The sequence below is a fragment of the Schistocerca nitens genome, chromosome 2 (assembly GCF_023898315.1).
Source record: "Schistocerca nitens isolate TAMUIC-IGC-003100 chromosome 2, iqSchNite1.1, whole genome shotgun sequence".
Classification (NCBI taxonomy): Eukaryota; Metazoa; Arthropoda; class Insecta; order Orthoptera; family Acrididae; genus Schistocerca; species Schistocerca nitens.
The window spans coordinates 701,786,500-701,803,415 of record NC_064615.1 but is presented as its reverse complement, the minus strand read 5'-3'; the positions used below and the strand labels follow the sequence as shown (position 1 = coordinate 701,803,415).

The following is a 16,916-nucleotide window of genomic DNA, read 5'->3' as shown; positions in this document are numbered from 1 at the left end:
AATAGTGCTTAGAGCCATTTGAACCATTTCTGAAAAAGACTGCCAATTAAAGCTGTTCATCAGAATAGACGACTCTCTCTCTCTCTCTCTCTCTCTCTCTCTCTCTCTCTCTCTCTCTCTCTCTCACACACACACACACACACACACAACCGCGCGCGCGCGGGGACGGAGCTCACAAACACATGACCACGGGCCAGGCCTTGGCAGCGAGGATTCCGGTTGTGTGTGTGTGTGTGTGTGTGTGTGTGTGTGCGTGTGTGTGTGTGTGTGTGTGTGTGTGTGTCTATTCTGATGAAGGTCTGTTTGGCCAGAATCTTTGATTGACAGTCTTTTTGTTATGCCTATCTGCGACTCAGCATCTCCACTATGTAGTGAGTAGCAACTATCGTTTTAATAATATTGTCATTATTCCATCCTGGATTTTCCCTTGTTCGAAGCTGGAAAATGTTACACAAGTCACAATCTAGAAGGGGATGTGATTCCTTGACTGCTATTGTGGATGTCGCAAACGCGTTAAAACTATTTATATACTTCATACAATATCATATCGGTATTAAGGTGAGATCTATGTACGAACTAGTTGTAATAATCTGCTTACCGACTTTCGAAGTCAAATACGGGATTATGTATTCGAAGCTCAGTTTAGCAGTCTATTAATGCCATTTAAGGTGGATGGATTATTGATTGTAACGTTCTCGTAAAATACGATGCAGGAAACATTTTTTTAAAAATCTGAATTAAAAATTTAAAACACAGAAAGTGAATAATCAGAAGAAGTAAAGATGGTTTCATTCTACATGTACTTAGAATCTGTACTCTTTTGACGTGTCTGGCGTTTAAGTGCGAGTCACCAGCAGCATTATACAGCGTGTCCCATATAAAACCATTACGCCTCATGTGCCGGTCGAACTGCTTGTGAAGTGACAACACTGTCTCGAAATTTGGTTACGCTGAATTTTATCGGATTGCTGATTACAGCTGTGTTTTCGTGCGTGAGTTGTTGTGAGAAGCTCGTATTGTTGAGTTGTTACAGAAATGAGGCAGTTTGCACTAGTACAGCGAACTGATAAAAGACCACATAGATAATATTGTGGGGAAGGCGAGCCAAAGGTTGCGTTTCATTGGCAGGACACTTAGAAGATGCAACAAGTCCACTAAAGAGACAGCTTACCCTACACTCGTTCGTCCTCTGCTAGAATATTGCTGCGCGGTGTGGGATCCTTACCAGGTGGGATTGACGGAGGACATCGAAAGGGTGCAAAAAAGGGCAGCTCGTTTTGTATTATCACGTAATAGGGGAGAGAGTGTGGCAGATATGATACGTTTTTCGTCGCGGCGAGATCTATTTACGAAATTTCAGTCACCAACTTTCTCTTCCGAATGCGAAAATATTTTGTTGAGCCCAACCTACATAGGTAGGAATGATCATCAAAATAAAATAAGAGAAATCAGAGCTCGAACAGAAAGGTTTAGGTGTTTGTTTTTTCCGCGCGCTGTTCGGGAGTGGAATGGTAGAAAGATAGTATGATTATGGTTCGATGAACCCTCTGCCAAGCACTTAAATGTGAATTGCAGAGTAGTCATTTAGATGTAGATGTAGAAGTGTTATATGAAGCCAAGACTCCATCAAAGAATATAAAGAATTGTTACAAGCGAAATATACTGGCAGGAAACTCCCCACGACCAGTTCTATTTAAGATCTGTACAAGAAATGGAGGGCTGTAGGGCCCGTTCACAATGTGCAGAGGAATAGGCGACCGACAGTCAGGGCCCCTGAAACTATAGTCAGAACTCGCATGGACATTACGAGAAGCCCCCGCAAGTCTGTAAGGAGGTTATGCAGCAAGTTGGTGTATGCCGTACAGTGCGTTATGATGTACTGCAAGATATGAAACTAAAAACCTACTATGTGAGTGTGGTACAAGAGTTGAAATCTGAGAATCAGGAAAAAAGATCCGATTGTTGTGATTCGCCGTTAACATCAATTGCTAACGGTTACTTGGATCCCTTGCTTTACTTCATGCCGGATGAAACTTGGTTTCATTTGTCAGGTTATGTAAACGCCTAGAACTGCATATAATGGTCGCAGGATAACCCAAAATTCTGCAAGAAGGATCTCTCCACTCAGAGAATATAGGTATTAGTGTGCGTTGTCCGGCATGCGCATTATTCGCCCCATGTTTTTCAATTACACCTTAAACAGAGCCGGACATCTATAGAGATCCTTGACTCTTTCTATGCACAACTAACAGATGCAGAGAAGCTGTATGCAGTATTCCAACAAGAGGAGCAACCGCTTACACATCCAAAGAAAGAATGATCCACGTCACTAACGTGTTCCCTGAAGACAGACTCGTCAGTAGAGGCCTCTGGCCCCCGAGGTCCCAGGATTTAACATCCCGTGTTTTTTATTTGTGTGGCACACTGGAAAGCCAAGTGCATGCTGACAATACCCGTACAAGAGACGATCTTAAATGGAAAATTACTAGAGATTTCAACATCACGGCTACAGAATTACAGTGCGTTGTTGTAACGTCATCACACGAAGTCAGCGATACCTGGATGCCCATAGCCATCAATTCCAGAATCTCCTATAAACAGGTAACCAAATGCTTTTTAACGTTACTACTATCTGTTCTTTTTTAATTAGTTCATTGTTACTTTAATCTCGGACGTGAGGCGTATCAGTTTTATGTGGGACAGCCTGCATTTCTATATAGACTTCATTAACTGTAAAACTACAACTATAAATAAGTCGCGGGAAGTAATAGAAAACTTATGGATTTCTTTTTCTATTCATTACTTGTAGATGCGGATCTGTAACATATCAAAGTTTGTTTCTAATGTTACAAGAAACATCGTACATATACGGTGCAAAATTCCACAACAGCGTTTGTTTCAACGAGCTTCTTCCCTTCAGACTAGATGAGAAAGTCTGCAGCTGTAAGAGTGCAGTGATACATACCAAGCATTTTTACGATCTGGAACAGCTGGTCGATGTCAGAATCTCCAGGGAACAGCGGATCGCCCGTCATCATCTCGGCAAACAGGCAGCCCACTGCCCAGATGTCAACTTCCCTGCAAATCAAAAACAGTGCCGTAAAAGAACTTAGTATACCAAATGCGATGTTTAAAGCTCTCGGCGAAACGGTTTATAAAATTCATACTGATGTGCACGTAGGAGTGCAACGGAAAAGTAATACTCGGTTAGATATTACTGTCGAAAGTAAATGGTAGTCTGGTTATGTACAGATGCCTAAGCTCTGTTTTATGTCCATATTGCCTTTCTTCTTTGTCTATAGATTAGCGTGAATGAATAGAACGTAAAGAATTAAATTTATTAGCATGAAGGAATGGAATGTAAAGGGCTCAACTTCATTACTCAGAAATGCCATTTTATGGACAAACAGCCATAACAGAAGAGGAGACGAAGGATTAATAGAAGAGCTCTACGGACCAGCCCTGTCCTTCAAACGCGGCAACACTGTACAGCCTAGGTTAAATGAGAAATTTCAACCTTTTGTTCTGATTGGTGGTCCTCGGTCTGAACAGAAAGGAAGTGTGAAGAGACAGGTCGTTCAAATCTTTTATTTACCCATACTCATGGACAAATGCAGTGAATTTGTATGTGGAGTGTGTCGTACTGCAATCCATCCCAGTAACTTTATATCTGATGAGATAAAAACGGAAAAAATCCTGTTATACATACTGAATGGGCCAATACTCTGCGCCTCATTTGATCGCTTGGTCAAATCCTGCAATATAGATCTGTGGGGCATTCGGATGTGACAGTGACCAGATGTTGGACGCATGAGAACTTGAGGGCAGGTACACTCATTGTCAAGGTTCTGATCGATCACATCTGACCACCACAATGGAGGATCACCTTATTGTGCTCCTAGCACACTGTAAAATCTTCACGTCCGTGCCTGCCGTCCGAGAACAAGCACTGGACTCCCTTTTACATCATGTGTCTTTCCGCACCATTGGTCAGAGACTAGCAGCAACAGCACTAGCGAATGATGGTGTAAGCGGGAGGCGGAGACTTGGTGGGAGCCTATAAGACTCCAGAGCAAGGCAGCTGTAAATGTAACAAGTTCGTTTATTGACGCATCTGCGCTGCTTGATACACTGGATCGATGGCCAGCTAGCTACTGAATTTTGCTGGGCTGGCTGCCAGCAGCTTGCATTGCTGACACGGTACTACACAACGCCAGCGGCCTTGTTATATGAGCCTGCTGCGACGTATAGGATTTAGGCGTCCTTTACAATGTCTACACGGGATAATTTTTGTGAGTCTTAAATCCGGGAAATCCCTCACAACATGGGACCCCTCGCAACTCTACATGGGACTTATCCACAATGTATACTTATAACCACGTTCATCTCCGAAATAAAAACAACTACCTTTTTTTCTTCAAACAGATTTATGCTGTGCTTTGGCTGCAGTACAGCACTTCTTGGTGAGGCAGGTTCAGTGGTTTGACAACTTTAATTCGTTCTGATGAATAAAAACTTGTGTCATGCCCGGAATCGAACAAAGATCTCCGGTTTCTCACGAGTACTCGCCTTACCTAATTACGTCATTTGAGTACGCCTCTAGGAACTAAACATCCATTGTAATTTTTGTTTCCCTGCTATATCTCCGAATCAACAACCAGACATCCTCCCTTCGGAAATAGCGTTATCAGGAGATTAATACCTGGCTCACATTCCAAGTACAATAGAGACGTTTCTCTAACATTGCATTAAAAATTGTGCAGTACTGTTTGTGTGTGTGTGTGTGTGTGTGTGTGTGTGTGTGTGTGTTGGGGCTTATGGGCTCTCACATTAAAAGGAACGAATGTAGACAGACCTAATAAAATTGAAGCACACACGCAAAGAAAGAAGAAAGTAAAACGTAAGGAAAGGGAAAAGTTGCAACGAGACTCCCACAGGAAATTGTCATTGGCTGGCCACTTACATAAAATATGGGCGAGCTTGTCATACAGTGATGTTATGTCGATTATGTTTTCTAGCAACTATACTAAATAACAGAAATTAATCACACAGTCATTAATTCGTTCATACATTTCGTTTACACATTGTATTCTGCAAATCTCTTTATGTAGGTGAGCCTAAGGGATGAGGAACGAGTCAAGTTGTACACCAACAGCCGCAAACAGCAACTACATGCTACTTCTGTAAAGTATACTAGCAAAAAACTATGACTAGTTCTAAAACTAATCACAATGAAAATTGCGGGAACACCTTCTAGGTTACTTTTTTTACGTAATTTAAGAGAAAACAGCTTCTTGAAAATGCGGTAGCTCCTCGTCTTACACAACTCAGCTGCTGTTTTTTATCAACGAAGTGCTTCCGAAAAGTTAGGTGAATGGTCTCATAAAATAAAGGAAACAAAAGTTATAAACGAAATTCCTTTACTGGCCTACAAAGTAATCACCATCAGCTACGACACACTTCTGAAATCGGTTGTAGAGCTGTTGGAAACAGTCAGCAAACGCTTCTTGTGGAATCACCATGGTCATGCGCAATGTTTGCGAAGCGTACGTGTTTCAGGGCTGATTCAAGGCCAAATTTGGAGAATAAAGAGGGTGCTGAACAACAGTCACCTTGCGCATATCCAACGCCGCGTGACCACTGTGCTTGGAGTGTTCCCACAAGAAGCGTTTGCTGAGAGTTTCAAACGGGTTGACAACCGATGTCAGAAGCGTGCTGCAGCAAGACATTCGAGTAACAATGCTATCCTACAAGGAGACATTTCCCCTCACTGCAATATTAAAATGAACATTCATTACTCTGTAAACTTACTTTTTCTCTCCGTGAGCGTTGTTCAAATCGTTAGCTCAAGGAAGGGTTGTTTTAATGATTTCACTAAAATATTAAACACTTCTTAGACCAAACATGTTCCATTTCGAGAGCTCTTTTCAAAGGTATTATTTTTTCCCATGTTCCCATTTGAAACTCTGAAGTACAGCTTTCTCCATTTTCAGCAGCTTCCAAGCAGTGTAGGTTCACTTTTCTGTTCGTCCTGACTGTTTCCCTGAAGCGCATTTTACCAAAAAAAAAAAAGATCGGACGCACAGTTTCCTAAAAACTGCCTGCATAATAGGCATGACGCACCCTATACAGACTGTGACAAAAAACAGCGACAAAGTTCAACGAGAGGAACTTGAGGAACTAACTGAGGTAGGGGACCCATGTTCCCCATCCAAAGGTATTAAAGAGCATGGAAATAATGACGGAAATCTCCTGCCTCTAGATGACACCCTGGGAAGCGAACGCGAGTTGAAACGCTGACGCATCTGACGGGGACGCTGTTCTGGCGTAACGCCGGAACGAAGACGCGAAACGAAAGACCAGAGAAGGCAGTGAAGAAACGGTGGACCGCGCCGCGCTAGGCGCAGCTGCTGCCAGCCTCGGCCGCACAAGATCGGCCCGAGTTTGTAACGTGGTTAGTGCTACGCTGTCAGATCCGTATCAAGTGGTTCCTTGGACTCTGTGTATAACAAGAACTGTTCTGTTTTCACGTCGCCTCTCCCTAGCGACATTTGCTGTAAAGAAAGTTAAGTATTGTCAGTTTGTTTTCTGGAAATAAAACTACTAATGTTGTTTGTTTGAAATTTGTTGTATAGCACTCCGAGAATGCTGCATCCCGTAGGCACCCTATTAGCGACGAGTGGGCAAGAACCTACAGATGCCATTTAACGTCCTGAATACTGTCCTATCCACGGCGAGGAGTCCAACGGTAAGACTCATCACTGTTGCCCAAGGGATGGCGTAGCAGCAGGAGTTTTCTCTCATTACTTTTGCCGCGCGGGATAGGCGTGTGGTCTCGGGTGTCCTGTCACGGTTCGCGTGGCTGCCCCCATCGGAGGTTCGAGTCCCTCCCTCGGGCATGGGTGTGTGTGTTGTCTTTAGAGTAAGTTAGTTTAAGTTAGATTAAGTAGTGTGTAAGCTTCGGGACCGATACCTCAGCAGTTTGGTCCCACTGGACTTACCACAAATTTCCAAAATTTCTCATTGCTTTGACGGTCTGTAGCGCTGTACGATGACAGACACGGGCTCCTATATACACGTAGGTGACAAAAGACATGGGATATCTTCTAATATCGTGTCGGACCGTCTTTTACTCAGCACAGTGGCCGGCCGGAGTGGCCGTGCGGTTCTAGGCGCTTCAGTCTAGAACCACGCGACGGCTACAGTCGCAGGTTCGAATCCTGCCTCGGGCACGGATGTGTGTGATATCCTTAGGTTAGTTAGGTATAAGTAGTTCTAAGTTCTAGGGAACTGATGACCTCAGATGTTAAGTCCCATAGTGCTCAGAGCCATTTGAACCAGCACAGTGCAGCAGCTCGACATAGCATAGACTCAACATATCTTTGAAAGTTCCTTGCAGAAATATTGAGCCTTGCTGCTTTTATATCCGTCCGTAATTGCGTAAGTGTTGCCGCTGCAGGATTTTGTGCTTTAACTGTGCTCTCGATGTCCCATGAACGTTTGATGGGATTCATGTCGGGCGATCTGGATGACCAAACTACTCGCTCGAATTGTCCAGGATGTACTTGTCACCTATCAAAAATTCCATCGCTGAATGGCTGCAAATGGTCTCCAAGTAGTCGATCATAACCATTTCCAGTCACTGATCGGTACAGTTGGATCAGAGGACGCAGTCCATTGCACATGAACACAGTCGACACCATTGTGGAGTCGCCGTCGGCTTGCACTGTGCCTTGTTGACAACTTGGGTCCATGGCTTCGTGTTGTCTGCGCCAATTCGAACCCTACCATCAGGTCTTGTCAACTGAAAACGAGACTCATTTGACCAGGTCACGGTTTCCCAGTTGTCTAGGGTCCAACTGATATGGTCACGGGCCCAGGAGAGGCGCTGCAGGCGATATCGTGCTGTTACCAAAAGCACTTGCGTCAGTCGTCTGCTGTCATAGTCCATTAACGCCAAATTTCACTGTACTCTCCTAACGGATACGTTTGCCGTACTTCCTACATTGATTTCTGCCGTCATTTCACGCAGTTTTGCTAGTCTGTTAGCACTGACAACTCTACGCAAACGCCACTACTCTCGTTCGTTAAGTGAAGGCTGTCAGCCAGTGCGTTGTCTGGGGTGAGAGGTAAAGTCTGAGAATTGGTGTTTTCGGCACACTCTTGACACTGTGCATCTCAGAATATTGAACTGACTAACGATTTCCGAACTAGTATGTCCCAAGTGTCTAGCTCCAACTACCATTCCGCGTTCTAAGTCTGCCAGCCATAGTCACGTTGGAAATTTTTTCACGTGAATGCTCTGCCCTTTTCTACCTTGTGCATGCGATACTACCTCCATCTGTATATGTGCATATGGGTACACCATTGCTTCTGTCACCAAAGCGTAGTCTCAGCCTGTTCCTCAAGAAACGCTGAGCTCGAAATTTGTCGGTATATTTTTGTTAGATTTTATAGGTATATAAATGATGTCTCAGAATTTATAGCGAAACCTGACACAGGTGAAAGTACACAATAACAGAAGCAAAAGCGTTCGGGTGAGCACGGGTCCGGAAACGAGTCGTTTGCGACGTAATTGTGGATGTGTGGTTACGAGCCGCCATTGATTTCACTACGAAATATTGTCTACATCTACATCATCAATATCTGCATGATTACTCTGCAGTTCACAATTAAGTATTTGGCAGAGAGTTCACCGACCCACCTTTAAGATACTTGTCTACACTTCCACTCTCGAACAGCGGGCGAGAAAAACGCTCCCTATGTAGGTGGCCACCAAAAAAATATTTTTACACTCTGAGGAGAAAGTCGGTGATTGAAATTTCATGAGAAGGTCCTACCGCAACGAAAAACGCCTTTGTTGCAACGACTGCCACTCCAACTGGTGTATCATAGCCGTGGAACTCTCTCTTATTTCGCGATAATACAAAACGAACCGCCCTTCTTTGAACTTTTTCGATGTCCTCCGCGAATCCTATCTGACGCGGATCCCACATCGCACAACAATACTCCAGAACAGGGCAGACAAGTGTAGTGTAAACAGTCTCTTTAGTAGATCTGTTACATTTTCTAAGTGTTCCGCCAACAAGTCATAGTCTTTGGCTTGCTTTCCCCACAACATTATCTGTGTGATAGTTCCAATTTAAGTTATTCGTTGTCTTAGTCCCTGAGTACGTGGGTTCGATAAAAAGTAGTGGCAACATCGTTATAATTCATACCAGACGTTACTGACAGACATTCACCGCGTTACATACTCCCGAATAATCGTCCCTCACCTCGATCACCTACCCGCACAAAGATGGAAAGCGTCGTTCACTATCAGCGCATCCACCTCCGTTGAAATCTTGAAAGGACCGCTCTCTGGCACGGATGATGTCTTCTGTTGTGTTGCAGCGCGAGCCACGAAGTACTCCTTTCATTTTGGCGAACAGGTCGTAATCTCACGTACCCATATCGGGTGAATACGTCTTAAAAATAAGTGTCGTGTGACTAGCGCCTCCCGTCGGGTAGACCGTTCGCCGGGTACAAGTCTTTCGATTTGACACCACTTCGGTGACTTGCGTGTCGATGGGGATGAAATGATGATGTTTAGGACAACACATCACCCAGTCCCTGAGCGGAGAAAATCTCCGACCCAGCCGGGAATCGAACCCGGGCCCTCATCCCACCCCCATGCACGCAGGGGATCGCCGTGCGGCACGTGCACTGTAAAGAAGAATTAAAGGATTATGGTATGCAGTGCCAGAAGGAAACACTGCAGCGCGCTCCGACCACGTGCCAATCCAGTCTTCATTCACGCACGTAGTTTGTGTTTCCTAAACGTACTGTTACGGCGCTCGAACTGGCCTTCCGCAGTTTCAGACAGTACACACCGCAGCTGACTCAAACACAGCCGTTGCAGCTCACTACACTACTTCAGCTGACTTTCTGCTCTCAGCTATAGACACCGAGAATGCCATGTGACGCACATTCTTCACGTTACGGCGATGTTACCACTAGTCTTTATCCAACTCATGTATTTAGTTAAGTTTTCACTTGCCTTTAGATTTGTACGATTTATCGTTTAACTGAAATTTAATGATTTCCTTTTAGTGTTCATGTGAATAGCTCTTTCCTTTATTTAGAATCAATTGCCATTTTTTGCACCATGCAGATATCTTGTCTAGATCATTTTGCAATTCGTTTTATCTCATCACTTTGCAAGTCGGTAAATGACACCATCGTCTGCAAACGATCTGAGACGGCTGCTCTGATTGTCTCCCAAAGCGTTTATGTAGATCAGGAACAACAAATGGCCTATAACACTACTTTTGCTTTATTCGACGACTTTCCGTCGGTCATTACGAACTGTGACCTTTCTGACGCGAATCCAGTCGACCAAACTGAAATGAAACAGCATAGGCAAGCAGTTTAATTAGAGGTCGTTTGTGAGAACGGTGTCAAAAGCCTTCTGGAAATCTAAAAATATGGAATCAATTTGACGTTCATTGTCGACAGCACTCATTACTTCGTGACAGTAAAGAGCTAGTTGTGTTTCACATGAACGATATTTTCTAGATACGTACTGGCAATCTCTGAATAAATCATTTTCTTCGAGATGATTCATAATGTTCGAGCACGGTATAAGTTCCATGATACGTTACTGATACGAGTCTGTAATTTGGCGGATTACTCTTACTTCCTTTCTTGTATATTGGTGTGACTTGTTCAGTCTTCGAGTCCTTAGGTATGGATCGTTCTACGAGTTAGCGGTTGTATGGAGCTGCTGTATCAGGGTACTATGAAACAGTGTGCGATTTGTGCTTTTACCAGGGGGGGGGGGATGTCTTGTGGGGTTAGTATAAATATACATGTTACTAGCTTGGACCGTGGCGTTACCCATGGTTAAACAGTTATTTATAAATAGATGTTAATGCCGAAACTCACTATTCATGCGTATGCACTATCAGAAAAGCCATCCCTTGTTGTATCTTTAAAAGTACATTATAGGTAAAGCTTATTTACAGAATCATATACACTCCTGGAAATTGAAATAAGAACACCGTGAATTCATTGTCCCAGGAAGGGGAAACTTTATTGACACATTCCTGGGGTCAGATACATCACATGATCACACTGACAGAACCACAGGCACATAGACACAGGCAACAGAGCATGCACAATGTCGGCACTAGTACAGTGTATATCCACCTTTCGCAGCAATGCAGGCTGCTATTCTCCCATGGAGACGAACGTAGAGATGCTGGATGTAGTCCCGTGGAACGGCTTGCCATGCCATTTCCACCTGGCGCCTCAGTTGGACCAGCGTTCGTGCTGGACGTGCAGACCGCGTGAGACGACGCTTCATCCAGTCCCAAACATGCTCAATGGGGGACAGTTCCGGAGATCTTGCTGGCCAGGGTAGTTGACTTACACCTTCTAGAGCACGTTGGGTGGCACGGGATACATGCGGACGTGCATTGTCCTGTTGGAACAGCAAGTTCCCTTGCCGGTCTAGGAATGGTAGAACGATGGGTTCGATGACGGTTTGGATGTACCGTGCACTATTCAGTGTCCCCTCGACGATCACCAGTGGTGTACGGCCAGTGTAGGAGATCCCTCCCCACACCACGATGCCGGGTGTTGGCCCTGTGTGCCTCGGTCGTATGCAGTCCTGATTGTGGCGCTCACCTGCACGGCGCCAAACACGCATACGACCATCATTGGCACCAAGGCAGAAGCGACTCTCATCGCTGAAGACGACACGTCTCCATTCGTCCCTCCATTCACGCCTGTCGCGACACCACTGGAGGCGGGCTGCACGATGTTGGGGCGTGAGCGGAAGACGGCCTAACGGTGTGCGGGACCGTAGCCCAGCTTCATGGAGACGGTTGCGAATGGTCCTCGCCGATACCCCAGGAGCAACAGTGTCCCTAATTTGCTGGGAAGTGGCGGTGCGGTCCCCTACGGCACTGCGTAGGATCCTACGGTCTTGGCGTGCATCCGTGCGTCGCTGCGGTCCGGTCCCAGGTCGACGGGCACGTGCACCTTCCGCCGACCACTGGCGACAACATCGATGTACTGTGGAGACCTCACGCCCCACGTGTTGAGCAATTCGGCGGTACGTCCACCCGGCCTCCCGCATGCCCACTATACGCCCTCGCTCAAAGTCCGTCAACTGCACATACGGTTCACGTCCACGCTGTCGCGGCATGCTACCAGTGTTAAAGACTGCGATGGAGCTCCGTATGCCACGGCAAACTGGCTGACACTGACGGCGGCGGTGCACAAATGCTGCGCAGCTAGCGCCATTCGACGGCCAACACCGCGGTTCCTGGTGTGTCCGCTGTGCCGTGCGTGTGATCATTGCTTGTACAGCCCTCTCGCAGTGTCCGGAGCAAGTATGGTGGGTCTGACACACCGGTGTCAATGTGTTCTTTTTTCCATTTCCAGGAGTGTACATACAGGTATACGAGGGGTATTCAAAACGTAAAGGCACATTGTTGAAAAGCTGTACTTATTCTTCTGATAGAAAACTGAAACATGCGTTATTTTTCTACGTAAACTCCCTAGACTTCAATGCAGTTTTCCCGACGTTTTACGAGTTTTCAGTAAATACGTTTCTCGGTTGCATCTGTAACCAATTTTGCACCGCCGCAATGACGTCTTCGTCACTTTCAAATCTTCTTCCCTGTAGTGCTTCCGTTAAGGGTCAAAACTTGTGAAAATCGCTTGGAGCCAGGTCTGGACTGTTCGGTGGATGTTCTAGCACCTCGAATCTCAACTCCTTTATTGCGTCGGTTGTCCGTTTGGCAGAATGTGGGTGAGCGTTATCTTGCTGCAGGATGACACCTCTTCACAGTTTTCCACGACGTTTGGATCTGATTGCAGGTTTTAGTTTCGTACGCAACACATCACATCCACCATACAATACAGACCTGGCTCTAAAGCCTCGTTTACGCTGGGACGACGTCTTGCAACATTGTGGCATGCTATGGAAATGTGGCGTACGTCGTCCTGTCATTTAGTTCTAAATGTTTTGAAATGCTTAACTACTACATAATACTTTTTCAAAATTAATAAGCAAACTTATTAATAGTAAACTTTCAGTGTTCGGCTCCACAAATTTGAATTATATGTAAAGTCTTACTCCAGTGAGTGGGAAATAAACATCCCAGGTTGGGATGCATAAACTAAAACCAGAGGAGAGGATGGTCTGATGCAGAGGGTGGGAAACCCCCCCCCCATCCCCCCCTGTAAATCGCACACTGCTATGAAAGAAATCTGGACCGGAGGCCTTGCCCTTGTTAAGTGTTTTAAGATGCTTCGCTGCACCGAGGATATCTACTTCTAAATTATTCATGTTGGCAGCTGTTTTTGATTCTATGTGTGGAATAGTTCGTACATTCTAATAAATCCCCACTCCGATTTTTTTAAAGAAATGAAGTCCCACATACAAAACGTGTATCTCCCGAAATAAGTGTCGTACACTGTTATAATTTTGCAGGTACATTCAATGGTCTATGTGGATATTGTCTGCAAGATATGCTGCGGGTAGTGTTAGCACTGAAGACGTAATAAATTAAAGCATCTTAGCTGATGCTGCAATTGTTGTACATGAAGAAAAGAAATGCAGTAAGCGATTAACTTTGTTTCTTTCATCGTTCTGTTAGGGGCATTAGCGAGAAAAAAGTTTCATAAAGGTTTGAAATTATGTATAGAGTTTGTTATAAGTCGATAAGTGGTATCATTCTCAAACACTGGATGAACATAACGTGGATAATTTACACGCCTAGAGAAACCCTGCCTTAAGACATACAGAGTTTCTGACTGTAGCACAAGTACTTGACTTTTTTATTAAACTTTTAACGTAAAATTATAGTTCTTAATGAATAGATTATGACAACATTTCAGATTTTTAAATTCGCTCAATAATTGTATGAAACATTGAAAGTCAAATTTTTGTTGCCCATGAAAGTTGTTACTGCAACCGAGACTGTGCCCTGGGTAAGTCGTTTAGTACTATAGATATGTTTGCAGAGTAAACTTTTAGATTAAGGCCCATATTAATTGGGCTCAAATTCCAACCATGACCTACCTTAACAGGAAATAAAATACTGCTTCAGTACGTTACTTATTAGAATTTGCTGTAGACTTGTACGTGTTAAAGGAGGTGTTCCAAGCCTCGCCCTCGCAGAGGATTACGAATTGTTTCAAATACCTCTAGATCATCTCGTAAATTTCCAACAAATAGTATTGGCGTCAAACGTAAATGTAGAGGACGAGAGCCCGCACCACTGAAAAGTATATGATGGCTTTTATTGAGGTGGCTTACTTGAATGCAGCAAGTATACAGCCTCGTCCCTGGAGCCAAACAGGTGAATCCAAACTATGTCAGAAATTATGGCAACACTGATTAGCAAGGATTTACGGCGATTTATTAAACGAAAGTATATATAAAGTAACTTAAGTGTGAAGGGGATGCGTGGAAGTATTGTTAAATGTTCACTTCCACTGATCAATCCTTGAGCGTTGATCAAGACTGAAACCAATGAAGGATGACTAAGACAGTTAGCACGTCCAATTGGAGTCTTCTGGTCGGCGACGATAGGGCAGAGTCCTGATCCTGTTTTGAGGCTCGATTTTAATACTGTGTAACTACACTGAAGAGCCAAAGAAACTGGTACAGCTGACTAATGTCGTGTAGGGCCCCCCAAGCACGCAGAACTGCCGCAACACGACGTGGCAGGGACTCGACTAATGTCTGAAGTAGTGCTGGAGGGAATTGACACCATGAATCATGCAGAGCTGTCCATAAATTCGTAAGAGTACGACAGGGTGGAGATCTCATCTGAACAGCACGTTGCAAGGTATCCCAGATATGTTCAACAATCTTCGTGCCTGGAGAGTTTGGTGGACAGCGGAAGTGTTTAAACACAGAAGAATGTTCCTGGAGACACTCTGTAGCAATTCTGTACGTGTGGAGTGTCGTGTTGTCCTGTTGGAATTCCCCAAGTCCGTCGGAATGCACAATGGATATAAACGGATGCAGGTGATCAGACAGTCCCCTGTTGACATGCAGGGTCCATGGTTTCATGAGGTAGTCTCCATGCCCGTACACGTCCATCCACTCGATACGATTTGTAACTAGACTCGTCCGACCAGGCAACAAGTTTCGAGTCATCAACAGTCCGATGTCGGTGTTGACGGAGCCAGGCGAAGCATAAAGCTTTCTAGCGTGTAGTCATCAAGGGTACACAAGTGGGCATTTGGTTCCGAAAGCTCACATAGATGATGTTTCGTTGAATGGTTCGCACCGTGACACTTGTTGATGGCCCAGCATTGAAATCTGTAGCAATTTGCGGAAGGGTTGCACTTCTGTCACGTTGAACGAATCCCTTCAGTCGTCGTTGGTACCGTTCTTGCAGGATCTTTTTCCGGCCGCAGCAGTGTCGGAGATTTGATGTTTTAGCGGATTCCTGATATTCACGGTACACTTGTGAAATGGTCGCACGGGAAAATCCCCACTTCATCGCTACCTTAGAGATTCTGTGTCCCATTGCTCGCTTAAATCTTGATAACGCGTCATTGTAGCAGCAGTAAGCGATCTGAGAACTGCGCCATACACTTGTTTTCTTATAGAGGCGTTGCCGACTGCAGGGCCGTATTCTACCTGTTTACACATCTCTGTGTTTGATCACGAATGCCTATACTAGTTTCTTTGGCACTTCAGTGTAGATGTTGATGTACTCTCTCTGAGTGAGTCTTGAGTTCCATTATATACACTTTTGTCGAAGGTATGTCCACCTGAGAATTACATGGGTGTATCCCACAGTCCGTGTTGCGTGCGCCCCGGCTGGCCTTGCTGTATGGACACCTCTCTATGTATGTCTCAGACAAAGGTGCGCTTACGATGTTCTGTAGGATGGCGGGGGGGGGGCGGAGTAGACATGGGGATGTGGAGTATTCTTAATCTTTTGGAAGACGAATGGCGACCTGCATGTACCCATAAAAATGTTCCAGCATGGATCGATACCTGGAATCTCAGAGCCGCTTGTGCTACTGATCAGTAAATATAATCATTTCATGTACTCCATGTGCACTGTTCTACGATAAATTTTAAATGAATTGAAACCTCTAAAAGGGTGTACTAATTTCTTTTCCGGCAGCATATTATAGTCTGTTCTCATCTGTGTCAGTCTATTACGTATGATGGATGCTGTAAATGATCTCGTACTGCGAAGTTTTACCGTAAACGCCCTAAAACCTGAGCAACAGTTCCACTAAGTTTGAGCCATTCGGTTAGAAGATGAGAATCTCCCGCCACAGACCCGTCCGGATAGCCGAGGGCGTTAGCGCGCCGCTTCAGGGATTAGGGGAGGCGAACCTGCGCCGTATTGAATCCGCATCGGAGACTAACTACGAAGGCTGGAGAGCCGGCCAACCTGGAAGTGGGTTTTAGGAGGTTCCCCACATACAACTGGATAAACAACGGGCGGGTATCCATCTGCCGCCTCAGACAGCCGCTACATTTAGAAAACGTTCACACATCTGAACACGAGATCTAGACGAGAGCCTGACATATGAGGTGCAGACTTGTCGCCAGAAACGCATCCGGTCACCAACTCTCAGTAACATTTGTGTATCGCGTACCTGCCGTACTTGACGTCTCCGACGAGCAGCTCCGGGGCGCGGTACCAGCGCGTGGCCACGTAGTCCGTGTACGGCTCTCCCGGGGCAGCGAGCAGCCGCGCGAACCCAAAGTCGCACAGCTTGACCACGCCGAGCCGCGACACCAGCACGTTCTCCGGCTTCACGTCGCGGTGCACGATCTGCGGACAAGTCACAATTCAGATTACCGTGTATCAATAGAAGAAAATAATATCAATGTGATAATACTGAAGCTGACTATTGCATTGCAAAGAATATCCGTTTCT

At 45.2% G+C, this 16,916-nt stretch overlaps 1 protein-coding gene across 1 annotated transcript in view; it reads right to left on the bottom strand.

Annotated features, from left to right (window-relative positions):
* LOC126236862 (uncharacterized) overlaps positions 1-16,916 on the bottom strand; it is a 396,531-nt gene that overhangs the window by 116,554 nt on the left and 263,061 nt on the right. The window contains exons 4-5 of the mRNA XM_049946483.1: positions 16,633-16,811; positions 2,966-3,078 (exon numbers count right to left, since the gene is read on the bottom strand). Of these exons, the coding sequence (XP_049802440.1) occupies positions 2,966-3,078; positions 16,633-16,811 (292 nt within the window). The remainder of the gene's footprint in view (positions 1-2,965; positions 3,079-16,632; positions 16,812-16,916) is intronic.